This window comes from Macaca mulatta, chromosome 2, assembly GCF_049350105.2.
Source record: "Macaca mulatta isolate MMU2019108-1 chromosome 2, T2T-MMU8v2.0, whole genome shotgun sequence".
In the NCBI taxonomy this organism is placed as follows: domain Eukaryota; kingdom Metazoa; phylum Chordata; class Mammalia; order Primates; family Cercopithecidae; genus Macaca; species Macaca mulatta.
Window position 1 is genome coordinate 153674882 of NC_133407.1, and position 23903 is coordinate 153698784.

The 23903-nt window shown below is 48.6% G+C and overlaps 1 protein-coding gene across 2 annotated transcripts in view; it reads left to right on the forward strand.

The window, feature by feature from the left end:
* Nucleotides 1-23903, forward strand: part of FGD5 (FYVE, RhoGEF and PH domain containing 5) — a 124419-nt gene that overhangs the window by 58582 nt on the left and 41934 nt on the right. For both annotated transcript variants that reach the window (XM_077993547.1, XM_015130182.3), the window contains exons 4-5: nt 10586-10644; nt 10756-10786. In XM_077993547.1, the coding sequence (XP_077849673.1) occupies nt 10586-10644; nt 10756-10786 (90 nt within the window). The remainder of the gene's footprint in view (nt 1-10585; nt 10645-10755; nt 10787-23903) is intronic.

Below are 23903 nucleotides of genomic sequence, written 5' to 3' on the forward strand. Positions count from 1 at the left end.
TTTTGGTTTGCATTTCTCTGATGGCCAGTGATGACGAGCATTTTTTCATGTGCCTGTTGGCTGTATGCATGTCTTCTTTTGAGAAATGTCTATTCATATCCTTTGCCCACTTTTTGATGGGGTTGTTTTTTTCTTGTAAATTTGTTTGAGTTCTTTGTAGGTTCTGGATATTTGCCGTTTGTCAGATGAGTAGATTGCAAAAATTTTCTCCCATTCTGTAGACTGCGTGTTCACTCTGATGGTAATTTCTTTTCCTGTGCAGAAGCTCTTTAGTTTAATTAGATCCCATTTGTCAATTATGGCTTTTGTTGCCATTGCTTTTGGTGTTTTAGACATGAAGTCCTTGCCCATGCGTATGTCCTGAATGATATTACCTAGGTTTTCTTCTAGGGTTTTTATGGTTTTAGGTCAAACATTTAAGTCTTTAATCCATCTTGAATTAATTTTCATATAAGGATTAAGGAAAGGATCCAGTTTCAGCTTTCTACTTATGGCTAGCCAATTTTCCCAGCACCATTTATTAAATAGGGAATCCTTTCCCCATTTCTTGTTTTTGTCAGGTTTGTCAAAGATCAGATGGCTGTAGATGTGTGGTATTATTTCTGAGGGCTCTGTTCTGTTCCATTGGTCTATATCTCTGTTTTGGTACCAGTACCATGCTGTTTTGGTTACTGTTGCCTTGTAGTACAGTTTGAAGTCAGGTAGCGTGATGCCTCCAGCTTTGTTCTTTTGGCTTAGGATTGTCTTGGCAATGCGGGGTCTTTTTTGGTTCCATATGAACTTTAAAGCAGTTTTTTCCAGTTCTATGAAGAAAGTCATTGGTAGCTTAATGGGGATGGCATTGAATCTATAGATTACCTTGGGAAGTATGGCCATTTTCACGATATTGATTCTTCCTATCCATGAGCATGGTATGTTCTTCCATTTGTTTGTGTCCTCTTTTATTTCACTGAGCAGTGGTTTGTAGTTCTCCTTGAAGAGGTCCTTTACATCCCTTGGAAGTTGGATTCCTAGCCCTTGGAGTTTCCTCCACCAGAAATGCGCTCCCTGCCCTGTGGCTGGCTACAGGTCTCAATTTGAATGTCACCTCCTCAGAGAGGGCTCCTAGATCTTCTTCCATGCTCTGTCACAGCATTCCTGGCTATTTCCTTATGCTGTAGTCTTGTTCTTTATTTCTCTGTTTTCTTGCACATTGTTTGCCTTTCCCTGGCAGTTGTTCCAGGAGGGCAGACGCTGTGTTTATCCTGTTCACGGGTGTGTCCTTGCTGCCTAGTACATTAAGATGTAGTCAATGAATATCTTCAAATAAGTTAATAAGCAAATGAATACATTAGAACCAGTTTCTGCATTTACATAAGAAAAACGAACTCAAATGCCTGACAGTTTAATAAAATGAAAACACTTGTTTGGCCCTGTGTAACTTACTCTGCACAGTGAGTGGCAGAGCTGGGAGTCCAACCTGCATCTTTAATATTCCTTTTGCTTCACCCTGGCTCCCCCGTAGCCATGCAGAGAGTACTGCATTTCAGTACAGTAACACAAGAGACGTTGTAAGGCAGGTGGCAGAGGAGGGAGAGGGAGGCAGACACAACTCAGAGGGGATGGGAGAGAAGAGGGGCTCCAAGGTTCTGGAAGGCATCCTGGGTACATGTATGTCTCACACGCCTTGCTGAGGGCCTTGGGGTGATTGAAGGCAGCCAGGGCCAAAGGGCTGGGCAGGTTAGGATCCCCTGGCCCTGGGAGAGCTTGTTCTGTGGCTGAGTTTCCTCTCTGTTAAGTCTCAGACATGCCCTTTGCCCTAGTGTTTGGGATGTGGGCCACAGGTGATACTCAGTCTTGCTTTCTCCTTCCTGACTTGGTGGTGGTCACTGTCTCTCTCTCAATGGCCTATGGCCAAAGTGCCATTTGTGGACCAACAGCACCCTAGCACCTCGGGGATCATTAGAAACACAGCATCCCAGGTCCCACCCCAGACTTGCCGAACCCAGATCTGCCTGTTGACAAGATCCTCAGTGACTCGTGTGTGCTCACTGAAGTCTGAACTCTGGTCTATGTGCAACAATCACCCAGTCTATGTGGAGCACTCGTGGTGCCCTTGGCTCTGGGAGATGCCACAGAAGAAGCTAATGGGGTCCCAGCTTTGGGGAACTTACGGTTGAATTGGAGAATGAAAAAGCAATTCACGTGATGATCTTTAAACTTTATATTCATATTTTATGTACTTCTCTGAATGTTATATGTCACACTTTTAAAAAATAAACCAAGGTTGCACATGAGATGGAAAGATTATGGAATTTAACTGAAAAATGACAAGATCTATAAATCTGGAGAAGAGACTATTTCTTATAAAGGTTTACAGCCTGAAAGGTGGCTCTTCTCTCGGGCTGGGAAGTGAGCCTCTGGCTAAAGCCTTTAGCAGCTTCTCAAAGCAGATACTCAAAGCACCTGCTTTGAGGGAGGGAGGGATAAGACAGGAATTTATGCTGCAGGGGTTGGACAAGTTTACATATTCATCAAGTTATAGGAGGAGCTGTGGATATTCATAAAAGAAGGCAGTGTGTACGTGTGATCAGCAAGCATGCTTGTTGCATGTGTCCCATGTTCACCTTGGGGTGGAGATTTAACGTTTGAATGTATTACAGTTAGGCCTTATATGTCAAAAGACAAAGCAGGGGCAGCATGAAGGCACTCAGTGCACAGCCTTCTCAAACCAGCCAGAGCCAGTCCATGGTCGGTGGTCTCTTATTGGGAGAAAGTCATAGAAGTGAGTCTCTTGTCCAATCAGAGCTGTAGCTTGGCTGGCAGAACAGGGGGCTTAGTTAGTCAGTGTCTGATGGTGGAAGAGCTGCAATTGTTTCAACATTGCCTATCTTGAGGCCAGTGCTTGTTTAGCTGCTGGTGAAAAAGAAAAACCTTATGGCAATGAGAACAGAGTTAAGTGTGGGGTGTGTGGCTTAACCCTTGCCTGGCACAACCCTAGGTCTTGTTATAATTTGGTATCTTGTTGCCACAGAGTCCATTCTGTCAGTCTTGTGATCTCTATTTTAACATTAGTGCTGGTCAGATGTTGTGTCTAAACTGAAAGAGGGAAGGAGTATAATGATGCGTGTCTAATCTCCCATCATGTCATGACTGGGAACTCAGTCTTTAAGGTTTTTCTGGGGTTCCCTTGGTCACGAAGGGACTTGTTCAGTCAGTTGAGTTGTTTAGGATTTTATTTTTAGGTCTCAGGGGCAACCCCCATACCCAGCTGTGTGAACTAAACCATGAGCAGTGGAAGGGTTCTCTGTTGTAAGAGAGCAGTCAGGAAGGCTTCCAGGAGGTGATGAGGCCTGAGTGCTCCTTGGAAGAGAGCAGGATGTAGTTAAATAGAAAGGAGGAGGAAAGTTTATAGGAGGCAAGAACAGATGGGACGAAGGCATAGAATCCAGCCATTAGCTGGCTGTTTGAGGTCATGGCTGGACCTTTCTGGAATTAAGTGAGATGGGGAGGGCTGTGTCTTGTTTGAGCCAGCACTGGCCCTTTCCTGCCATCAGACATGGGGAGCTGCTAATCACAATCACAGCCGCTCTCTTTGGATTCCAAAAGGTGAGAGAGCTGAAGGAAGCATTTAGAGACCACTGTTTCTTTTCACTGTGGCAAGAATGTTTAATGTAAGAGCTATACTTTTTTGTTGTTGTTGTTGTTGAGGCAGCTCTGTCACCCAGGCTGGAGTGCAGTGGCACGATCTCAGCTCACTGCAATCTCCGCCTCCCAGGTTCAAGAGATTCTCCTGCCTCAGCCTCCCGAGTAGCTGGGACCACAGGCGCACGCCACCATGCCCGGCTAATTTTTATATTTTTAGTAGAGATGGGGTTTCACCGTATTTGTCAGGCTGGTCTTGAACTCCTGACCTCAGGTGATCCACCTGCCTTGGCCTCCCAAAGTGGTGGAATTACAGGTGTGAGCCACCGCACCCGGTCAGATCTACACTCTTAATGCCCGTCCTTGGGTGAGTGAATAAGGAAAATGTGGTCTGTATATACAATGGAATATTATTCAGCCATAAAAAGGAAGGGAATTCTGCCATTTGCAACAATGTGAATGAACTTGGAGGGCTTGATGCTAAATGAAAGAAGCCAGTCACAGATGGACAAATACTGCATGATTCCACTTACATGAGGTGTCTAAAATATAGGTCCAGGCATGGTGGCTCATTCCTGTGTTCCCAGCACTTTGGGAGGCCAAGGCAGGAGGTTCGCTTGAGGCCAGGAGTTGGAGACCAGCCTGGGCAACACAGTGAGACCTCATCTCTACAAAAAATAAAAAAATTAGCTGGGTGTGATGGCGTGCATGCCTGTGGTCCCAGCTACTCAGGAGGCTGAGGCTGAAGGATCACTTGAGCCCAGGTGCCACTGCACTCCAGCCTGGGTGACGGAATGAGATCCCTAAGTCTCTAAAAAATAAAATAGCCTTATTCACAGAAGCAAGGAGTAGAGTAGTGGTTGCTGGGGGTGGAGGGAGGGAGAGGTGGCGAGCTACTGTTCAACGAAGTTTCAGTGATAGAGGAGCTCACTGGAAGGAAAACTGAAGCTTGTCACTCGTTCCTTGCTCAGGGCTATTCAGCAGGTTGGAGACCAAGTCAGGAGTAGAGGACAGGCCTCCTGATTCCTCATTCAGGGTGTTCCAAGATAGCATGCTGCTTCTGCAAATTTGTTACAGACTATAGCCAGAACCAAAGATCTCTCCAATTTTAAAGGTCTTTTAAGTAGCTGGGCCAAACCCACACTCACACCAGCCTGACTTCAGGAACTGGACTAGTCAGCATGATCTGGAAACTGACCAGCTGGTCCTGGGGAAGCCAGGGGGCTGCTGTTCAGTCCATCCTTCTCCCCTCGCTTGTCCTGACAAGCACTCACTGTCCTCTGCCTCCTCTTCCTACTGAGCTGCCACCAGGAACACAGGTGACAGCTGGGATAAAGAGTGAGCCACCTCTCCCTGAGTCCTTGCCTCTGAGTTTTCCAGCAGTTGTTGAAGGCTGTGCTGGAAACCCCAACCTATGTTCCCTGCCTGCCCCGGTGATCCCCAGGGGACTTGGAGTCTGTGTTCTCCTGGAGCCTAATGCCCCATGTATCTGGGTTTCTGACCACTCTCCCATTTCCAGATATGACTTCAGAATACTCCAGCAGGCCCCTTCCTGGGACCCTCAACACGTGGAAGACTCACAAGGAAAATTTCCCCAGGGCTTGAAACAGCCATAGAAGATGGCCCCTTCCTTGTGTGCGGATGTGGGTTATTTCAGGGGGGCTGTGTGGCAGAGGAGGCTGGTGCGTACAGGGCATCGGGGGCACCTCAGGTGTAGCCTGTAACCTAGAGATGTTTATTGAGGCTATGTGGGGATTCTGGGCATGGGAAAACTGTGTGAGCCAAATTCACCCAGAGATAGGAAAAAATAGAGTAGGCTTAAGGGATCACCTGGAGCTCCATGAGGCATGGAGGAGTGGTGGAGGGGACTGGGAACAGCCCTGGGCTGAGCCACAGGGGCCCCTTTCTGTAAGTGCTGGGAGCCTCTGCAGCCACTCAAGGATGCAGGTGATGGAAGAAGGAGGCTGTGGGAATGGCTAGGAGGCTGGAGCTCAGAGTGAGTGAGAGAGAGGTCAGTCAAGGGTGCAGGGAGGGTCGGAGCTTGGTTCCGAGATGAAAGGTGGGAAGCCTGGACTTCAGAGGCAGAACAGTGTGGAGTGTGGTGAGGCCCAGGCTGGAAGGAGTGGAGGGAGACACTGCTGAGAGACATCTGAGGGGGAGGTCTCAAGGAGGTGAGCACAGGGCATTCAGATTGGAGTGCTCAGTGACTGCAGGTGTGGGGGGACAGGTGTGAACTGATGGGGGCGTGTGCTGAGCCAGACACAGAGGCCTTAGGGGCATGGAGCTTGGCAAAGGACTGGCAGAGAGCAGTGAAAGAAAGAGGTGGGTGTTAACATCAGTCCACACCATCTTAAAGGTCGAGCAGGTGTGGACCCAGGAGGCCTGTACGCAGAGAGGGGAGGCGACGAGTCAGGCATCTTGAGGTTGTTCCTTCCTCTCCCACAGGTAGGACATTGTGGGGAAGGATTGTGTGAACCCTGGGCGTACTTGGGGACCATCCTGAGGGACAGGCCAAAAGGCCTGGGGTTCTCTGGCCCCTATAATAATACAGTTATGCTAATGCCTCACTTCCCTATAGCTTTTTACTGATTACAAAGAGCTTTGCCATCCACAACCCTTTGCTGTCTTTGTGTGACAACCTCTGAAACAGTGGTTCTCAAAAGTTTTTGGTCTCAGACCCACCTCCCCTCTTAAAAATGATTGAGGGCCCCAAAGAGTTTTTATTTCTATGAATCACGTATCTTCAATGTTTACCACATTAGAAAGTAAATCAGAAAATTCTAAAACATTTTTTAATACATTTTAAGATAACAAACCCATTACATGTTAATACAAGTAGCACTTGTATGCCAAAAAAACCAAAAACAAAAAAAAACAAACAAAAAAAACAAAAAAACCCAACAACCCTAGTTTCTAAAACAATCAAGAAAAAACAGAGAGAAGAGTGGCATTTTTATATTTTTACAAATACTAATGTCTGGCTGAACAGAAGGTAGCTGGATTCACCTATCCACTTGCCCACCCAGTGGGTTGGAATTGTTTTGGTTGACTTAAATGAATAATACCCAGGCTCACACAGATGTGTAGTTGGAAAAGGGAGGACCTTACAGACCCTCAGAGGTTCTCAGACTGTATTTTGGGAACTGATGTCTTAGAAGGAGGCTGAGCACTCAGTTTTACAGTTGGAAAAACTAAAGCATGGAGACAGAGGACCAGGATTCCTGACTCTTTGTGTGACCCACTGTCTAACACTGAGGTTCCCTGGAGGAAGAACTACTCCTCCCAACCTGCCTGGGTCCCAGAATACCCAAGTGTTGAACCAGCTGGTTTGCTGGGGACCAGGGAGGAGGCCGGTGGCCCTGGGGACAGCCTCAGGCAGGGGCAGGTGGCCTGATGTTAACACCCATAGCTTCACCCTGAGAAATGCCATAGCAATAGCATGGGCCTTGGCACCCCCAACCCCCACGCTCCTGGGAGGAGCCCTGTTCCCAGAAGCCTGTCCCTGGACGCTGCCGTCAGCCTCGGAGTTCATTTCCTGGTTAAATAAACATCTATATTAAATGGCCCAGTTGGGCAACGCCCAGAAGCAGTTTCTGCGTGCCTTGGGCACACAGACTGCCAGGCCTCCCCGTTGGCTGCCTGGCGAAGACACATCCATCATCCCAGAGTCACTGAAGCAGGACTGCCCCATGCATCCCACCCAGAATCTGCACGTCTGGCAGGAGGGGCTGGGTGGGACGTGCAGAGGGGCCCGTGTCTGGACCCTACCAAAAGCCTGTCCTCGACAGCTTGGAGATTGTAACAATGGTAATGATGGCAACTCCAGAAGTTTGGGTATGGTATGACGGCTGCCATCCATCATGTCATCTCATCCTGGCAGGGTAGGAACGCTCACCTGTTTGCCAGATGAGGAAACGGAGGCATCCAAGAGGGGCTCGCCAACAGCCACACAGCCACCCATGGCCTTGTTTGGGGGAGGATCCAGGCATCTTGACTTCCAGCAGAGTTGTCTTTGTGCCATTGTGGCCACATTCTGAGGATCCGGAGTGAGGAAGGCTGAGTGCAGAGGGGCGAGCCCAGGTTGCTCTGGTGCGTGTCTGCTTGATGAAAAGCACAGCAGGATAAAGATGGGGCAGGGGTGCTTAACCAGGGGTGACGTTTTGCAGCACCCCAAGCCCTAGGACATTTGGCAGTGTCTAAAGACATTTTTGGTTGTCACAGTGGGCGATGAGGGAGTGAAGGCTCCTATTGTTATCCAGTGGGTAGAAGCCAGGGATGCTGTTAGTTGTCCTGTAATACATAAGAACAGCTTCTACAGCAAAAACTATTCTTCAAAATGTCAACAGTCCAAGATGGAGAAACCCCAGGGTGGAAAATGATTTGGGGTGTTCTTTAGGTCAGGCAGTCATGGGTTGAGGTTGTGACTTTTGAGCAGAGACCTTAAGAACCAGAAAGTACAAGTGAGAAGATCTGGGGAAGAGCATTGCGAGAAGAGGGAACAGCACATGCAGAGGCCCTGAGTCAGAAACGCGTCCTCAAGAAGCCAGTGTGTGAGACCGGGTTGGTTATTCTCTACCAGATCTCAGCGAAAACACTGAGGCTCAGAGATAGGGACTCGCCAGAGGTCATACCGTGAAACAGTGCTGGAGCTGGGTTTGAAATGGATGTGATTGATTCCAGAGTCCATTTGCTTTCCACTCTCTCTGCCGCTACTGTCAGAGGAGTGGCCCAGCCTTCATTTTGCAGTTAAGGCCTTTCCCCTACTTGACTCTAATTTTTTTTTTCTTATTCTATCGCTGGTTACTTGGTTTTGTTTCTGGCACCACCTCGGTGACAAAAACAACAAGGATAATGATGGCCAATAATTTCATAGTGCTTGCCTTGTGCCCGGCACAGTTCCAAGTGTGAGAGATTCTCTATATAGATGCTCATCTGATCCTTATGACATGCATATGTGCTGGATACTATTCTCCTACTGTGGCCATTTCACAGGTAAGAAAATTGAGGCACAGAGAGCTCAATGACTTGTTCAACAAATAAGAGTCAGAGGCAGGAAACTTCCTAGTTCCAAAGCCCGTGCCTTTTTTTTTTTTTTTTTTTTTTTTTTTTTGGAGATGGAGTCTCACTCAGTTGCCCAGGCTGGAGTGCAATGGCACAGTCTCAGCTCACTGCAACCTCTGCCTCCTGAGTTCAAGCGATTCTCCTGCCTCAGCCTCCTGAGTAGCTGGGATTACAGGTGCCTGCCACCATGCCTGGCTAATTCTTTTTGTATTTTTAGTAGAGACGGGGTTTCACTATGTTGGACAGGCTGGTCTCAAACTCTTGACCTCATGATCTACCCGCCTCAGCCTCCCAAAGTGCTGGGATTACAGGCATGAGCCACTGTGCCCGGCCTCAGAACCCATGCTTTTAACCACAACACTATGCAGTGACTTTCTCAGCAGTGATTTTCTCATCGCTAGAGTGGATCACTCACTTGACGAGTGGCTCCTCAAGTTTAGTAACACGCAAGGTTCAGCACAGAAGGGAATTTAGAAGTTAGTTTGTCCACATATGGGGAACGGAGGCTTGACCTTGAAAGTGACTTGTGCAGAATTGTACCAGGAGGCAGGTGTTCCCAGCTGAGTGCCCTCTGCTCTGCCATGGGCCACCCACAGCCAGCCATGCCTGCACATTCACAGCCTCCCCTGTCAGTTTCATCAGGCCGCCACAGCGTGTCTTTGCATCTCTGGATCTCAGCCACTAGTTGTGTCTGATATCCGGCAGGTTTGGGGCCACCCAGCAGGAGCCTGCTTGTGGCAGAAGGCCCAGGCATCTGTCTCAGCCCTGCCCATCCTTCCTGTTTATAGACATAATCTCAGTCTATTTCCAAATCATATAGTTGTGGAAACTGGGGCTCAGATGGGTTAAACAGCTTACCATCTGAGGTCAGCCTGCAGAGTTAGTGCTTCCCAAGGGGAATGAATGTGCACTCACTGACTCACTCACTCTTTCAGCCAACAGAGAACTACTATACGCTAAGCACTGGTCATGCAGAGGTAGAAGTTTCTGGTCCCTGCCCTCCTGGAGAGATGTGATTGTTTCACAGTAATGATAAGTGTCATGAGAGGGGGATGCTCAGAAAGGATACCTAGCCCAGGCCATTGAGTGGGGAGGATCAGGAGAGGCTTCTTGGATGAGGTGCTGCCGTGGCTAAGTTTTACAGGATGACTAGGAGTTAGCCAGGTAGAGGAGGGGGAAAGGACGCTGAGGGAACAGCATGTACAAAAGCAAGAGAAAAGACAGAATTCCTCAGTACGGGGAACCACAGGTTGCTCAGGATTGGTGGGGTCATGAAGTGGGATATAAAGGTCATGCCATCATCATGGCCATTGAGCATTTACTAAATGGCAGGTGCCATGCTGGGCATTAGCTCAACAACCTTCAGAGTTAGGTTCTGTTAAAATCTGCATTTATAGCTGGGCTCAGTGGCTCACGCCTATCATCTCAGCACTTTGGGAGGCCAAGGTGGGCGGATTGCTTGAGCCCAGGAGTTCAATACCAGCCTTGAACTGGTCAATGTAGTGAGACCCTGTCTCTACAAAAAATTTTAAAAATTAGCCAGGTGTGGTGGTGCATACCTATAGTCCCAGCTACTCAGGAGACTGAGGCAGGAGGATCGCTTGAGCCTGAGAGTTCGAGTCTACAGGGAACTGAGATCATGCCACTGCACTCCAGCCTGGGTGATAGAGCAAGACCTTGTCTCAAATAAAATAAATACATTTTTAAAATAAAATAAAATCCACATTTACAGATGAGGAAACTGAGGTGCAGAGAGGTTAAATAAGTTGTTGAAGAACATACAGGTAATGCGTACCAGGAAATGGTCTGAGAAATGCTTGGAACTTGCCTCCAGCAGCATGGTGGCCTCCTAGAAACCACTGATGCCTGTCCCACCTGATTGCTCTCTTTCCTCCCACAGGTGGAAGGACAGTCCAGAGCCCTTGTCATCGCACAGGAACTGCTATCTTCAGAGAAAGCGTGAGTCCCCAAGGAGCTGCCTGTGGCCTTGAGCTTGTAAACAAAACGTCACCCTCCTGGGCTTACACAGGATGGGGATTAATGCAGCCTCAACCCTCTTTCCCTCTGCAGATACGTGGAGATGCTCCAGCACTTACATCTGGTGAGTTAATCATTTTAATTGTCCAAAACTAATTGCCCTTTTAGAAGTCTGTGATATAAGAGGCAGGAAAGCAATGTGGAGACAGAGGTGATTTCCATTAACAGAGGCCTGGCAGCAGGCAGGCACTCACCAAGGCTTTTCAGGGAAGTCCGTCTCCTGATTAATGTGCTTCTGCGGGCAGACAGCGGATACGTCTCCTTGCTCAGGGATGGGGTGCGTGGGGGCATGGGCTGAGGTTTTGGGCAGGATGTTTGAGGTTTCCTTAGCCCTCTTGCTGAGAAAGGCAGGAAGAGGATAGTGAGGTGTTTCTGGGCATTGCTCTGTGTGAGTTTGTGTATGTGAGTTTGTGTACCTGTATGCGTGTGATGTTTAGGTTCGTATGGAAAAGGTGTCTGCCTGGTGACAGAGCAGCTGAGGGTATCAAGAGTCTTCCTCAGTCTCCTTAGCATCGGGGTGGTAGTGCCTAAGCTGGTGGTGAGGGTACTCCTTTGGGCTTTCAGAGGAAAGGAGGCCAGACTTGGGGACAGCCTGAACATCAGGCAGTGCTCCCCTTCATAACTCACAGGACAGCTCACAGAGTATCCCTTTGCAGTCACCTCAGTTCAGTTCAGCAGACATTGTTTTGAACTCTCGCTGCATGACAAGAACTGGAGAATGGGAAGACAGATCAGACAGGGCCCTTCCCCAGGAGCTTTCTGGCCAGCAAAGGGGACGGATGAGGGGGGTGACCGACAACCTTGGGCAGGCTTCCCTGAGGAGGTGATGTTCGGGGCTAGGCCATAGGAAAGGGTGAGAAGAGGGCACAGCAAAGACTTGGGAAGTGGGGGACCATGGCAGACTCAGGCTCCCCGCTCCTTTGAGCTCTCTGGGCCATTTGCACTCTTGCCATGGTTGAGCATTGGGTTCTGTGGTGCTTTGAATCATTCACCATCTCCAGGAATGTCAGAGCTGGGGATGTGCACCTGGACATTTTGTAGGTGGTGATGTGGAAGCCCAGAGGAGGTGACATGGCCCGCGTCACACAGTGGTGGAGCCAGGACAAGTGCCGGGGCTCCTGGCTCCCAGGCCACTGCCCTCGCATTCACTGGGTGTTCCTGGCTGCCTTGGGAGCTCCATGGGGCAGGGACCATCTCTGGGTGTACCAGAGCACTCAACACCAAGCCAGGCCTCTTGAACCCAACTGAGGTCCCTATCAACAGTGTCACCCTGGCATCACATCCCCACGTGAGCTGATAGCAGCCGGGAACCCAGGAGGGCAGATAGAGCATTACTCTGGGCTGGTGCTCTTGGCTCCTCATTTTTGTCCCCTCAGGATGAAAGCCTTGTGTGCACTCTTGAACCCCAAAGCTCTCAGGTGTGAAATGTACCAGCCCCCATTCAGCTTTTACACCTAAAAGATCTATTTGGTGAAGGCTGGAAGGATCAGTTTCCCATTTTTTTTTTCTTCTTTCTCCCTTGTTTCTGGGCTGGCAGCATGACAGAGGGGCTGGGCATTTTTTTTTTTATGACTTTTTAAGAGGGTTTTAATTAGGAAACTTGCATCTGTGTTTGCTCTGCTTCCTGCCAGTTGGAAAGACATTGAAGCCCCTGGTAATCCATAATAATATCCTAAGGATGGGGTGAAGGGAGAGCCCATAAAAGTCATCAGCTCATGCCTGTAATCGCAGCACTTTGGGAGGCCGAGGTGGGCAGATCACCTGAGATCAGGAGTTCCAGACCAGCCTGGCCAACATGGTGAAACCCCATCTCCACTAAAAATACAAAAATTAGCCGGGCATGGTGGTGGGCACTTGTAATCCCAGCTACTTGGGAGGCTGAGACAGGAGAATCACTTGAACCCAGGAGGCGGAGGTTGCAGTGAGCCGAGATCGTGTCACTGCACTCCAGCTTGGGTGACAGAGCGAGACTCTGTCTCAAAATAAATAAATAAATAAAATAACAGTCACCACTCAGAAGCTGGTTGCAGGAAGTTGTGGTCTGGAGCTGTATCTTATATCAGTGCTTACGAGGATAAAGGGGGCAGGCATCTCCCAGTGTGACTCCAGGTCCTAGCTAGGGACATGAGTCTTGAAGGAGACCCATAGACTTTCGGGCACTCTCCACCACTCCTCAGCTTTGAATCTATCCCTGGTTGTTAAGCTTGGCAAGTTCTTCAGAATTTTGTCTTAGAGATTGATGCTGTTGAGATACCAAAGCTGTCCCCAGTGATAAGGAGGAGCTGACGGTGCCTCCCAAATCTCCCCAGCAGGAAAGGTCCTGGCTACATTGTGCTATTGTTGTTGGGGGTGGGGGTGGCCTTCTGTGTTTGGGGTGCAGCTCTGTTGCTTGTTACATGGTAGCTATAGCTAACTCAGTGGCTGCCATGAATTCCAGTCATCCTGATGGCCACGGTCCTGGGTTTGTGTAGCCTATGGGCTCTGTAGGAATGGAGTTTACATTTTAAAACATTTGTGAAAAAAGACAAAGGAGGATATGCGACTGAAACCATATGTGGGTCACAAAGCTTAAAATATTTATCATCTGGCCCCTTACAGAAAAAGCTTACTGACTTCTGGTTTAACGGCTGCCTTCCATCCTTCCAGGAACCCAGTCATAAGAACATTCCTTACCTGCCCATCTGTCAATCTCTACCCATCCACCTAGCCAGCCAGCCTTTCACCCACTCATCTGTCCTTTCATCTATTCATGCATCAAGTGACACAACCATACACTCATTCACTCCCAATTAATCTACTGCTCAAATGTCTACCCACCCATCCAACCATCCATCTATTCCTCATCTGCCCATCCAACCAGCAATCCATCCATTCATCTATCCTTCTGAATTGCCCATTCATTCTGGAAACATCACAGGATGTTTACTGTAGACACTGAAATAGGCCTTGGAGTCCCAAAGCTGAATAAGGCTCAGAACTAGCCCTTGAGTAGTTTTCGTTTTGCAGGGAGAGAGGGTGGAGGTGGGGAGGAGAAATCAATATGTGAACAGACAATTTACATTACTCTGTGTAAGTATAATTTGCAGAACTGTAGTTTTGTGCAGAATCTGCAGGGGCATGAGGGAGGGAAAGACATACTCACTTTGAGATATGCAGGAAGGTTTGCAGAAGAGGTGCCATTGAGATGGACTCTGAGGGAGCTCACCAGGCCAGGGTAGTGGTGGAAGAGGGCACGTAAAGCAAGGGAGTCAGCATGAGCAACTGCTCACAGGCTCATGGTATGTTTGGAGAATAGCACATCATCGCACATGGTTAGAACACAGAAAATGTTGGAAAGGCAGGTAGGAGGCAGAATCAGGGATCAAGTAATGGGTCCCCCAAATAAGGCTAGGACCAGATCGAGAAGTACCAAAAATGCTGGGCCAAGGAGCTTGTGCCTTTCCTTGTATATGGTGAACAGCTAGAGATTTTGAACAGGTGTGGCCCCTGGACACCTTCTGTCCTCTGTTTTTTCATCTAAAGCAAGTCTCTCCTAGAAGAAACCAAAAGTTCTTACCAAGGGTCGCTCCTTTGGGCTAAGGCATAGAAGGCCTGTTCAGAAGCCAGTCTGCTGATTGGGAGAGAACTCTGGAAGTTGTCACCATCCTGCCCCAGGAGAAGTTTCCTCACACAGGAGGCCCACGTGACCTGGCCCCTCTCCACCTCTCTGCAGTACCTCCTTTACCGTTTTCTTCATCACTGCCTTCAGCCACACTGGCCTTGTTACTGTTCTTCAAATAACACAAATGCGTTCACATCTTACAGTTCTGCTCTTTCCTCTACTGGAGTGGCCTACCCCAATCTTCCCATTGAGGTCTCAGCTCAAGTGTTACCACTGCAAACTAGTGGTGCCCCAGAACTTAGTGGCGTAAGACAACCATGTTGTTATGCTCACAGATTCTCTGGACTAGATATTTGGACAGGGCATGGTGGTGGGAGTTGGTCTCTGTTCCATGATGTCTGGGGCCTCAACTGGAAGATTCAAAGACTGGGGGTGACCTGATGGCTAGGAGCTGGGATCACCTGGAGGTGTCTTCATGTAGGAAGCCAAAGGCCTGTGGGACGTGACCAACTCAGCATTCCACTGGAGGCTATATGATCAAACAGCAAACTGTTTATCATGAACGCAGGATGTGGGCAAACTCACGACTGCGCCTGCCGACAGAAGGTTTGCTGGAGGCAATCACTCCCTGGCGCTGATGTTTTCCACTGCGACATCTAGAGAAAGCAGTCTTGCAAGCTTACTCTGGACCGAGCAGCTGACCCCTTCTTCCATCCCACTTCTCACGATCTCTTTTGCCTAGTAAATACAGAGTGCTGTGTAAAGCTCAGGGCTCTTGTCCACTAGAGGCAAGGTGACCCCTTCTTCCAAATATACTCTTTTGTCTCTTGTCTTTCATTCCCGCATTCACCCCCTTTATTCAGTCTCCCTAGGTCTGTGCGGGTTACACAGTAGACAAAAGAGTATATTTGGAAGAACGGGTCAGGGGGCACCTTGCCTCTAGTAGAGAGGGGCCCTGAGCTTTACACAGTCCTCTGTATTTATTAGGCAAAAGAGATAGTGAGAAGTGGGGTGGAAGAAGGGGTCAGCTGCTCAGTCCAGAGTCGGCTTGCAAGACTGCTTTCTCTAGATGTCGCAGTGTCACCCTCCCCGTGTCCACACCCTTGCCACAGCCTTATTGGAGGGGAGAGCACGTTCCTGCCCATTATGCCTTTGGGCCTGGCCATGACACTTGCTGCTGTCAATGGGGTGTGTGTGGAAAGGATGATGTGCCAGTTGTGAACTTGATTCTAAGATGCCCTCTGCTGTGTCTCCTGCCATCACCATGGGAAGAGCTTCCCGGGGCACATGCTGCCCCTTCAGCCTAGGCCCCAGTATGAACACACAAGAAGCAGAGCCACCAAGATGAATCCAGCTTTCACTCAGCTTCCTCTGCAACTAGGACTACCCAAGGATATGAAAGGAGAAGCGCCAGGGAGTGAATGCCTCCAGCAAACCTTCTTTCGGCAGGCGCAGTTGTGAGTTTGCCCACATTCTGCGTTCATGATAAACAGTTTGCTGTTTGATCATATAGCCTCCAGTGGAATGCCGAGTTGGTCACGTCCCACGGGCCTTCAGTTCCCTACATCTTCACTCACACATCAGGTGGTTGAGACTGGCTGTTGTCCGAGACTTAAGCTGGGAGGTTGGCCAGAACACTTGTCTGTGGCCACTCCATGTGGTCTCTGCCTACATGAGTTTGGGCTTCTGCACAGCATGGTGGCTGGGTCCTAAGAGTAAGTGTCCTGAGAGAGCAAGTAGAAGTTCATGGCATTTTTATGATCTGGCCTTGGACGTCCTGTAGCACCACTTCCACCATACCCTATGAGTTAAGACAGTCACAAAGGTCTACCCAGGTTCAACGGGAGGGGACATAGTCTCTGCTCTTCAATGGGAGGAATATTGAGCTCATATTGTATAAAGACCATTGAGGTAGGAGATATTGTTGTGGGTATTGTTGGAAAAGACAGTCTACTACAGAAGTTTTTCCTAAACATTATGTGTTGGTTAGGAACTGTGTTTGACTGCTAGTAACAAAAACCCAATTACGATGGCTTAAGTAATTTAGGGATTCTTCTTTCATGTGAAATAAATCCAGAAGCAGGAGATCCAGGTCAAATTTGGCAACTCCACACAGTCTCAGGACTAAAGTTCCATCTGCAGCATCCATTTCCAAGGTTTCTCATGAACACAGAATGGCTGCTGCAGTTCTAACCATTACATCTATATCCCAGTCAGGAAGAAGGAGAAAGGTAGAAAAGCAACAGGTCATGCCTCCCAGCTGGGTTAGTCCCCTTGAAAACTTCACTTGTCAAGCTTCTCCTTTCATATCCTTGGGTAGTCCTAGGTGCAGAGGAAGCTGAGTGAAAGCTGGATTCATCTTGGTGGCTCTGCTTCTTGTGTGTTCATACTGGGGCCTAGGCTGAAGGGGCAGCATGTGCCCCGGGAAGCTCTTCCCATGGTGATGGCAGGAGACACAGCAGAGGGCATCTTAGAATCAAGTTCACAACTGGCACATCATCCTTTCCACACACACCCCATTGACAGCAGCAGGTGCCATGGCCAGGCCCAAAGGCATAAGGGGCAGGGATGTGCTCTCCCCTCCAATGAGGCTGTGGCAAGGGTGTGGACATGGGGAGGGTGACGTGCTGTGGGTGTACTTCTCTCCTCTGCACTCCATCTCACACCTCATTTTCTTCACACCACCTTTCACTGTTCGAAAGTACCTAATTTATATATTTGTTACTGGTTATGTTGTGTTTTCATTTTCATGCAGCTCCCAATACTTTCCATTAATAATCCCCTTGGTGATTTCTTCTTTGACCCATGGATTGTTTACAACTGTGTCATGTAACTTCCAAGTATTTGTGTGTTTCCCACATCTTCTGCTGCTGATTTCTAATTTATCCTTCTGCTAATCCCGTTGTGGTTGGAAAACATATTTTGTATGGTTTCAGTCCTTTTAAATTTACTTAAATGTATTTTCTGGCCCAGCATACGCCCTAGCATACCTGGGGAGTGTTCCACGTGTATTTGAGAAGGATGGGCCCTCTGCTCGTGTTGGGTGGGGTGTTCTGTGAATGCTGTGTGGGGCGAGCTGATGGATCCTTTTGAGTCTTCTGCATCCTCACTTTCTGTCCATTGTTGAGAGAGGCTTATTGACCTCTCAGCTATGGTTATTGGGTTGTATGTCTCTCCGTCAGTTGTCAGGTTTTGCTGATTGTGTTTTGGGGCTAATTTTAGGTGCTTGTTTGCTCTCTGCCTTCATCACTAAACTCTGAGCTCCTTAAGGGCAAAGAGCTGGACTATACCCTTGTTCCCAGTGGCTTGTGAAGCCTGGTACACAACTGATGCTCAGTATGTAGCCAATGAATGAGTGATGGTGGAGCAAGTTCTCCTCCCAGCAGTCCTATCCTTTCTTCAGTCCAATAATACTTCCTGCCATACATGGGGGTGGATGCCTGTAGTCTTAGCTACTTGGGAGGCTGAGGCAGGAGAATCGCTTGAGCCCAGGATGCAGTGGACCCTGATCGTACCTGTGAACAGCCACTGCACTCCAGGCTGAACAACATAGCAAGACCCTGTCCCTACAAAACAAACAAACAAACAAACAAATTAAAATCAGAAAATTAACTTTCTGAGCACCTGGTCTGGGTGACGTATCAGGGAGTGAGTGACGGCAGGGTCTCTGCCCTCAAGGCACTGATGGTCTAGAGAGAGAGACTGGCATGAAAAAGAACAATAGTAACACCATGGTGGGTGGTATACCGAGGTTTTGGGGGCTCGGAGGAGGCATCCATCCCAGTCTTCTTGGAGTTGGAGAGGGATGCCCAGAGGAAAATGTGTTGAAAAGCCAGGCGGGGGTGCAGTGAAGAAGGCTGTGCCTGGCAACGGGATCAACGTTTGTAAAGGCCCAGAGGCCTGTTAAGAATGGCACATTTAGGCCCGGTATGGGGGCTCACACCTGAAGTCCCAATACTTTGGGAGACCAAGGTGGGAAGATTGTTTAAGGCCAGGAGTTTGAGACCATCCTGGGAAACATAGTGAGACCCCATCACTACAAAAAAAAAAAAAAAAATTTAATTAGCCAGACATGGTGGCACATGCCTGTAATCCCTGCTGCTTGGGAGGCTGAGATGGGAGGATCACTTGAGCTTAGGAGTTTGAGGCTTCAGTGAGCTATGAGCGTACCACTACACTCCAGCCTGGGTGGCAGAGTGAGATCCTTTCACAAACAAACAAACAAACAAGCAAACACAGATGCTCAGGTTCCACCCTCAGCAATTTTTACTTAATTGATCTGTAACAGCCTAATCATTGACGTGTCAGACATTAAGCACAGTTGTGAACAAAGCCGAGCAAATCTGAAGGCGAAAACAAGTGAGTGAGGCACACTGCTCTCTCTTTGTTAGAGGGGAGTAACGGAAACATGTAGGATACGTGAATAGTCTGCCAACGCACTATTTTGTAAAAGCTGTTGCTTTTTCAGACTGGCATACGTGTAACCCAGCCCCAGCTGTGCAGTAGGTGCCCACGAGGGCTAAAGGCCTCTGGCTAAACATGGTGTATTTTCTTTTTTTTTTTTGAGACGGAGTCTCGCTCTGTCACCCAGGCTGGAGTGCAGTGGCCGGATCTCAGCTCATTGCAAGCTCCGCCTCCTGGGGTTACGCCATTCTCCTGCCTCAGCCTCCTGAGTAGCTGGGACTACAGTCGCCCGCCACCTCGCCCAGCTAGTTTTTTGTATTTTTTAGTAGAGACGGGGTTTCACCGTGTTAGCCAGGATGGTCTCGATCTTCTGACCTCATGATCCGCCCGTCTCGGCCTCCCAAAGTGCTGGGATTACAGGCTTGAGCCACCGCGCCCGGCCAACATGGTGTATTTTCTAAGAACCTCCATTTTGCTCCAGATACGTAATTTTAAACAAATTAGATACGGATATATTTCAGAGACTAATGTAAAATACGTATTTTTTAAGTGAAAATAATAGACTTCAAAGACATTTCTGAGATTAGAGTAGCTCCCTTCAGGCTCTGACCCCAAATTTCTGGAGTAGGACACTCGAGAGGCCCTTAGACTGACTGCTGAAGTAACCCAAGAGGGCCTCGTGAAGGAGGTGGTCTTTAAAGTACCTTTGAAAGATCAGCAAGATGTATATTGGATGATGGAAGCGCAGAACAAAGACACAGAGGCTGGAGAAGAGGATTCCTAGAAAGCAGTAGTTCTCAAAGCATAGTCTTCAGACCAGCAGTGACAGCATCACCGGGGAAATTGGGAGAAATGAAAGTGATCCAGCCCCCAGCCCAGACCTGCTGAATGGAAACTCAGGCGGAGTGGAGGGTGGGCAGCAATCTGTGTTTTCCTAAGCCTGGCTGGTAATTTGGATGCACACTCAAATTAGAGAACGACTGTTACACAGAAGTGAGCCGTAAGCTGCAGAGGTGGCTACACCAGCTCCTGCAGGAACATGGTCACCAGGCCAAGGAGTTTAACTTGGTGCTGAGGGCAGGAGGCGCCATGAAGAGTTTGGAGGAGAGGTGAAAAAAATGGGGAGCCCTTGCTTGTCTTCCCTCCCCTAGGGGCGTGTGTTTGTACACTTGTAACTCCCACCCGGATAGAACATTTCCATCATCCCAGAAGATTCCTGTAATACCCTCCCAAAGGTTACCCCTGTTTTGCTGTCACATGAGATTGGTTTAGCTTGTTCTTGAATGGAATGGAATCATAAATTATGTACTGTTACGTGTCTGGCTGCTTCAGCTCAACAGTCTGTGAGACTGAGCCAGCTGTTGACGGGTGTCAGTGTTCTTGGGTAGGGACAGCCCACAGTTGGGTTGTTTGTGCTCCTGTGCATGAGCATGTGGGTGGCTTCAGTCTGGGCTATTAGAAAGCTGCTGTGAACATCACCATAAACACCTGATGTCATTTCTCCTTGGTATTTACCCAGGAGAGGAATTGCAGGGTCACAGGGTAAGCATCAACATAGCTTTACTAGAAACTGCCAGATAGGTTAACAAAGAGGTTAAAACAATGTATATTCCCCCCCAGTGTATGAGACCAGCGTTTATTCCATGCTCTTGCCAACATGTTGGTATCGTTGGCCTCTGTACTCGTGGCCATTCTGGCGATTGTGTAGTGGTGTCTCCCTGTGGCTTAATTTGCATTTCCCTGTTGATTAATGAAATTGAATCCTTCGTTCTGTTTATTAGCCATTTGGGAAGGCTTTTGAATGTTTCTTTTGCTTTTTTAAAAAAATTGAGGTATCTTTTTTGTATTGCTCTTAGGAGCTCTTTAAGTATTCTGGACACAAGTCTACCTTCAGATCTGGGGATTGTGCACATTCTCTCAATCTGTGACTTTCTTACCCAGTTTTTTTAAACAGCTTTATTGAGATACAAGTCTCATACTGTGCATTTCAGCTCTCTGAAGTGTACAATTTCATGGTTTTCAGTATATTCTCAGCATTACGCGATCATTGCACACACGGCTACACACTCTGCCCAAACCATGCTCCACCCCTCAGCTCCTCATCCGCCTCAGGGCCTTTGCACCTGCCATCCCTTCTGCCTGGGATGCTCGCCTCTCGTCTCAGCATAGTCACTGCCTCCTTGGAAGGCTTTCCTATGGCCAAGCCAGGTCTCCCTTCTCTGGTTTGCTGGATCCTTTGCTTTTCCCCATCACAAACAACACTTAGACCCCTGTATTGAAATAGTCTTTTTACTCATGGCTTTGGAACAATTACCCAGGTTGCAAACTCTCTGAGAGCAGAAGTGCATCTCTCCATGCTCCCACTGTCTCCTCAGGGCTTGCAAAGCCCTGTACAATTGACAAAGCAGGTACTCCAAATACTTGCTGAATGAATAAAGGAATGAGGACTGGGTGGCTTCTCCACCCTTCCTCCCACTCAGATGGCTGCCAGGACCCCCAGGTGTGATTATGGGCCCGAGTTGATGAGTTGATGAGACAGCAGAACCCTTTCAGGGAGTGATGGATGGTGAGGCTGGCACTTAGCACTTCCAGCTGGTGCATGAGTTTTAAGAACGGATGTTTGTGGCAATTCTGATTATGCTCTAGTTTTTGAAATAAGTCATGTTGGTGATGGCCATCCTGCCCATTGGGACTGAGTCGATTCAGTGAGAATTAATTACAGATGAGAAACCAGCTTGGAGAGCAATTAATATTTAAGCTCCCTGGAGAGTGATGCAAATACAGCTGGTCTTGTCTTTGCCTGTTCTTCCTTTTCTTTCTCCGCACTGTACAACTGACAAAGCAGTTGTAGTCATCAGGAAGAGCCTCTCTGCAGCCTCCTGCTATACTTTGTGGTACTGTTATCCCCATTTTACAGGTGAGGAAACCGAGGCTCAGACAGGTGACAGCTTGCCTAGTCGTCCAATACCCTGTGGAGTATCTGGGCTTGAACCCAGCCCAGAACAAATAAGAGTGGGTTGAAAGCCCTGTCAGACAATGCCCACACAAGAGGGGTCATTGCCCTCATCAGGATACAGGGCTGTTTTTCTTTCCTTTCCTGGGATGCCAGGGCTGAGAAGAGCCTGCAGGGCTGGAGGTTGAGTCCTAAATATGAAGACTCACAGGGAAAGAGTTGGAAGTCCTCCTGCCCCAGGTCAGCAGGGAAACCTCCACCCCAGGCTCAGAATGACCCCAGTACCCCAGAGCCAGCTGTGGCAGAAGTCAGAATTACCCACCACCTCCATTCAGCTGCCCTCTGCACCTGCTGCCCTACTCACAACCCTCACCTCTTGTGCCCTCTAAAACATGCTTTCAGGAAAGGCTCTGATAGCTCCTATATGAGGACATTCAGTTTCTCTTTACAGGTTAGCCATGTGGCCTCTTCATAGGAACACACATACCTTCATCACAGAGAGTCCATTTGTTAGTTCAAGACTCAGCCCCGTGAGGGTTTCTGACCTTCATGTTGGGGCTAGAAGTTTCCCAAGACCTTGAATTGTGCTGGACTGGGGCAGGAACCAGCTCATCCTTGCTCCTTGGGACTGCGAGTCAGGGAGGGCCGCCCTCTCTGTGCCCTCCCCATAGTTCTGGACAGAGCAGGCCATCAGCAGGAGGTCAGCACAGGACAGGATGAGGTGTTCAGGAAGGACAGACCTTTTTAAACCCCACATCTGCTCTCCTTGTCTGATGGCGCAAGCACACGCCTCTGGGCAGATGTTGGAGGCACAGTGCGAGGGGGTCTCTCAGTCTCTACATCTCACCATGGAGCCCTCCTTCCTTCTCCCTTCCTGCCCCCTCCCTCCTTCCTTCCTTCTCTTCCTCCCATTCTCCCCTTCTCTCTCTCTCTTTCTCTCTCTCTCTCTTTTTCCCTCCCTCTCTGTCATGCCTTTTCACTGGCTCTGCTTCCTTATTTTTCTTTCTCTCTCTCTCTCTCCCTGTTTCCCTCTCTGTCCTATGCCACCTCCCTGTCCTTTTTTCTACTCCTCACTGTTCCCCTGCAGGGAGGGGTAGAAAAGCCTCTGGCCTTCACTTGGGGAGAGAAGGCCAGAAAGGCTTCCTGGAGGAAGGGCTGTCCATCCTCTCTCTCAGGCACTTCCCACTTTTAGATCCTTATATCCAAAAGACCTTTATTTTATTTTTTTGAGACAGGGTCTAGCTCCATCACCCAGGCTGGAGTGCAGTGGCACCATCACAACTCACTGCAATCTCAACCTCCCAGATTCAAGTGACGCTCCCACCTCAGCATCCCAGGTAGCTGGAACCATAGGCATGCACCACCATGCCTGGAGAATTTTTAAATTTTTTGCAGAGTCTTGTCATGTTGCCCAGGCTGGTCTCCATCCAACTCTTAGGCTCAAGCGATCCTCCTCGGCCTTTGAAGGTGCTGGGATTACAGATGTGAACCACTGCATCTGGCCTAAAGAAGACCTTTCCAGCAGTAGAAACTGTCCAGCAGGCCAGGTGCGGTGGCTCATGCCTGTAATCCCAACACTTTGGGAGGCCAAGGCAGGCAGATCACCTGAGGTCAGGAGTTTGAGACCAGCCTGGCCAACATGGTGAATCCCTGTCTCTACTAAAAATACAAAAATTTAGCCTGGCGTGACAGCAGGCACCTGTCATCTCAGGTATTCAGAAGGCTGAGGCAAGAGAATCACTTGGACCCGGGAGGTGCAGGTTGCAGTGAGCCGAGATCGTGCCAGTGCACTCCAGACTGGGCAACAAGAGTGAAAGTCCATTAAAAAAAGAAAGAAAGAAAGAAAATAAAAGGAAAAGAAAAGAAAGGAGAAAAGAAAAGAAATGAAACTGTCTAGCAGTGGAGTGAGATGTCCTGCCCCATAGTGAGCTCCCATCGGGGAGACAATCCAACAAGGCAGAGGAATCATCTTTGCTGAGTGTGGAAGGTGATTTGAACTTCTCCATTTGGGCAAGAGTGCATGATCTCTGACCCTGGGATTTTCCCAATATGCATTGCTCCACAGCTCAAGGTGGTTTCAGGATTCCCCACCCCTACCCCAGCCATGTATTTAAAACTAGAGCTAGGCCTCATGAAAGAGCAAATGTATTTGAAGATAAGATATTTTTCTTATGAGAAAGAAACCTTATATTCTTTATAAATTCTTATTTAATTTATTTAAAA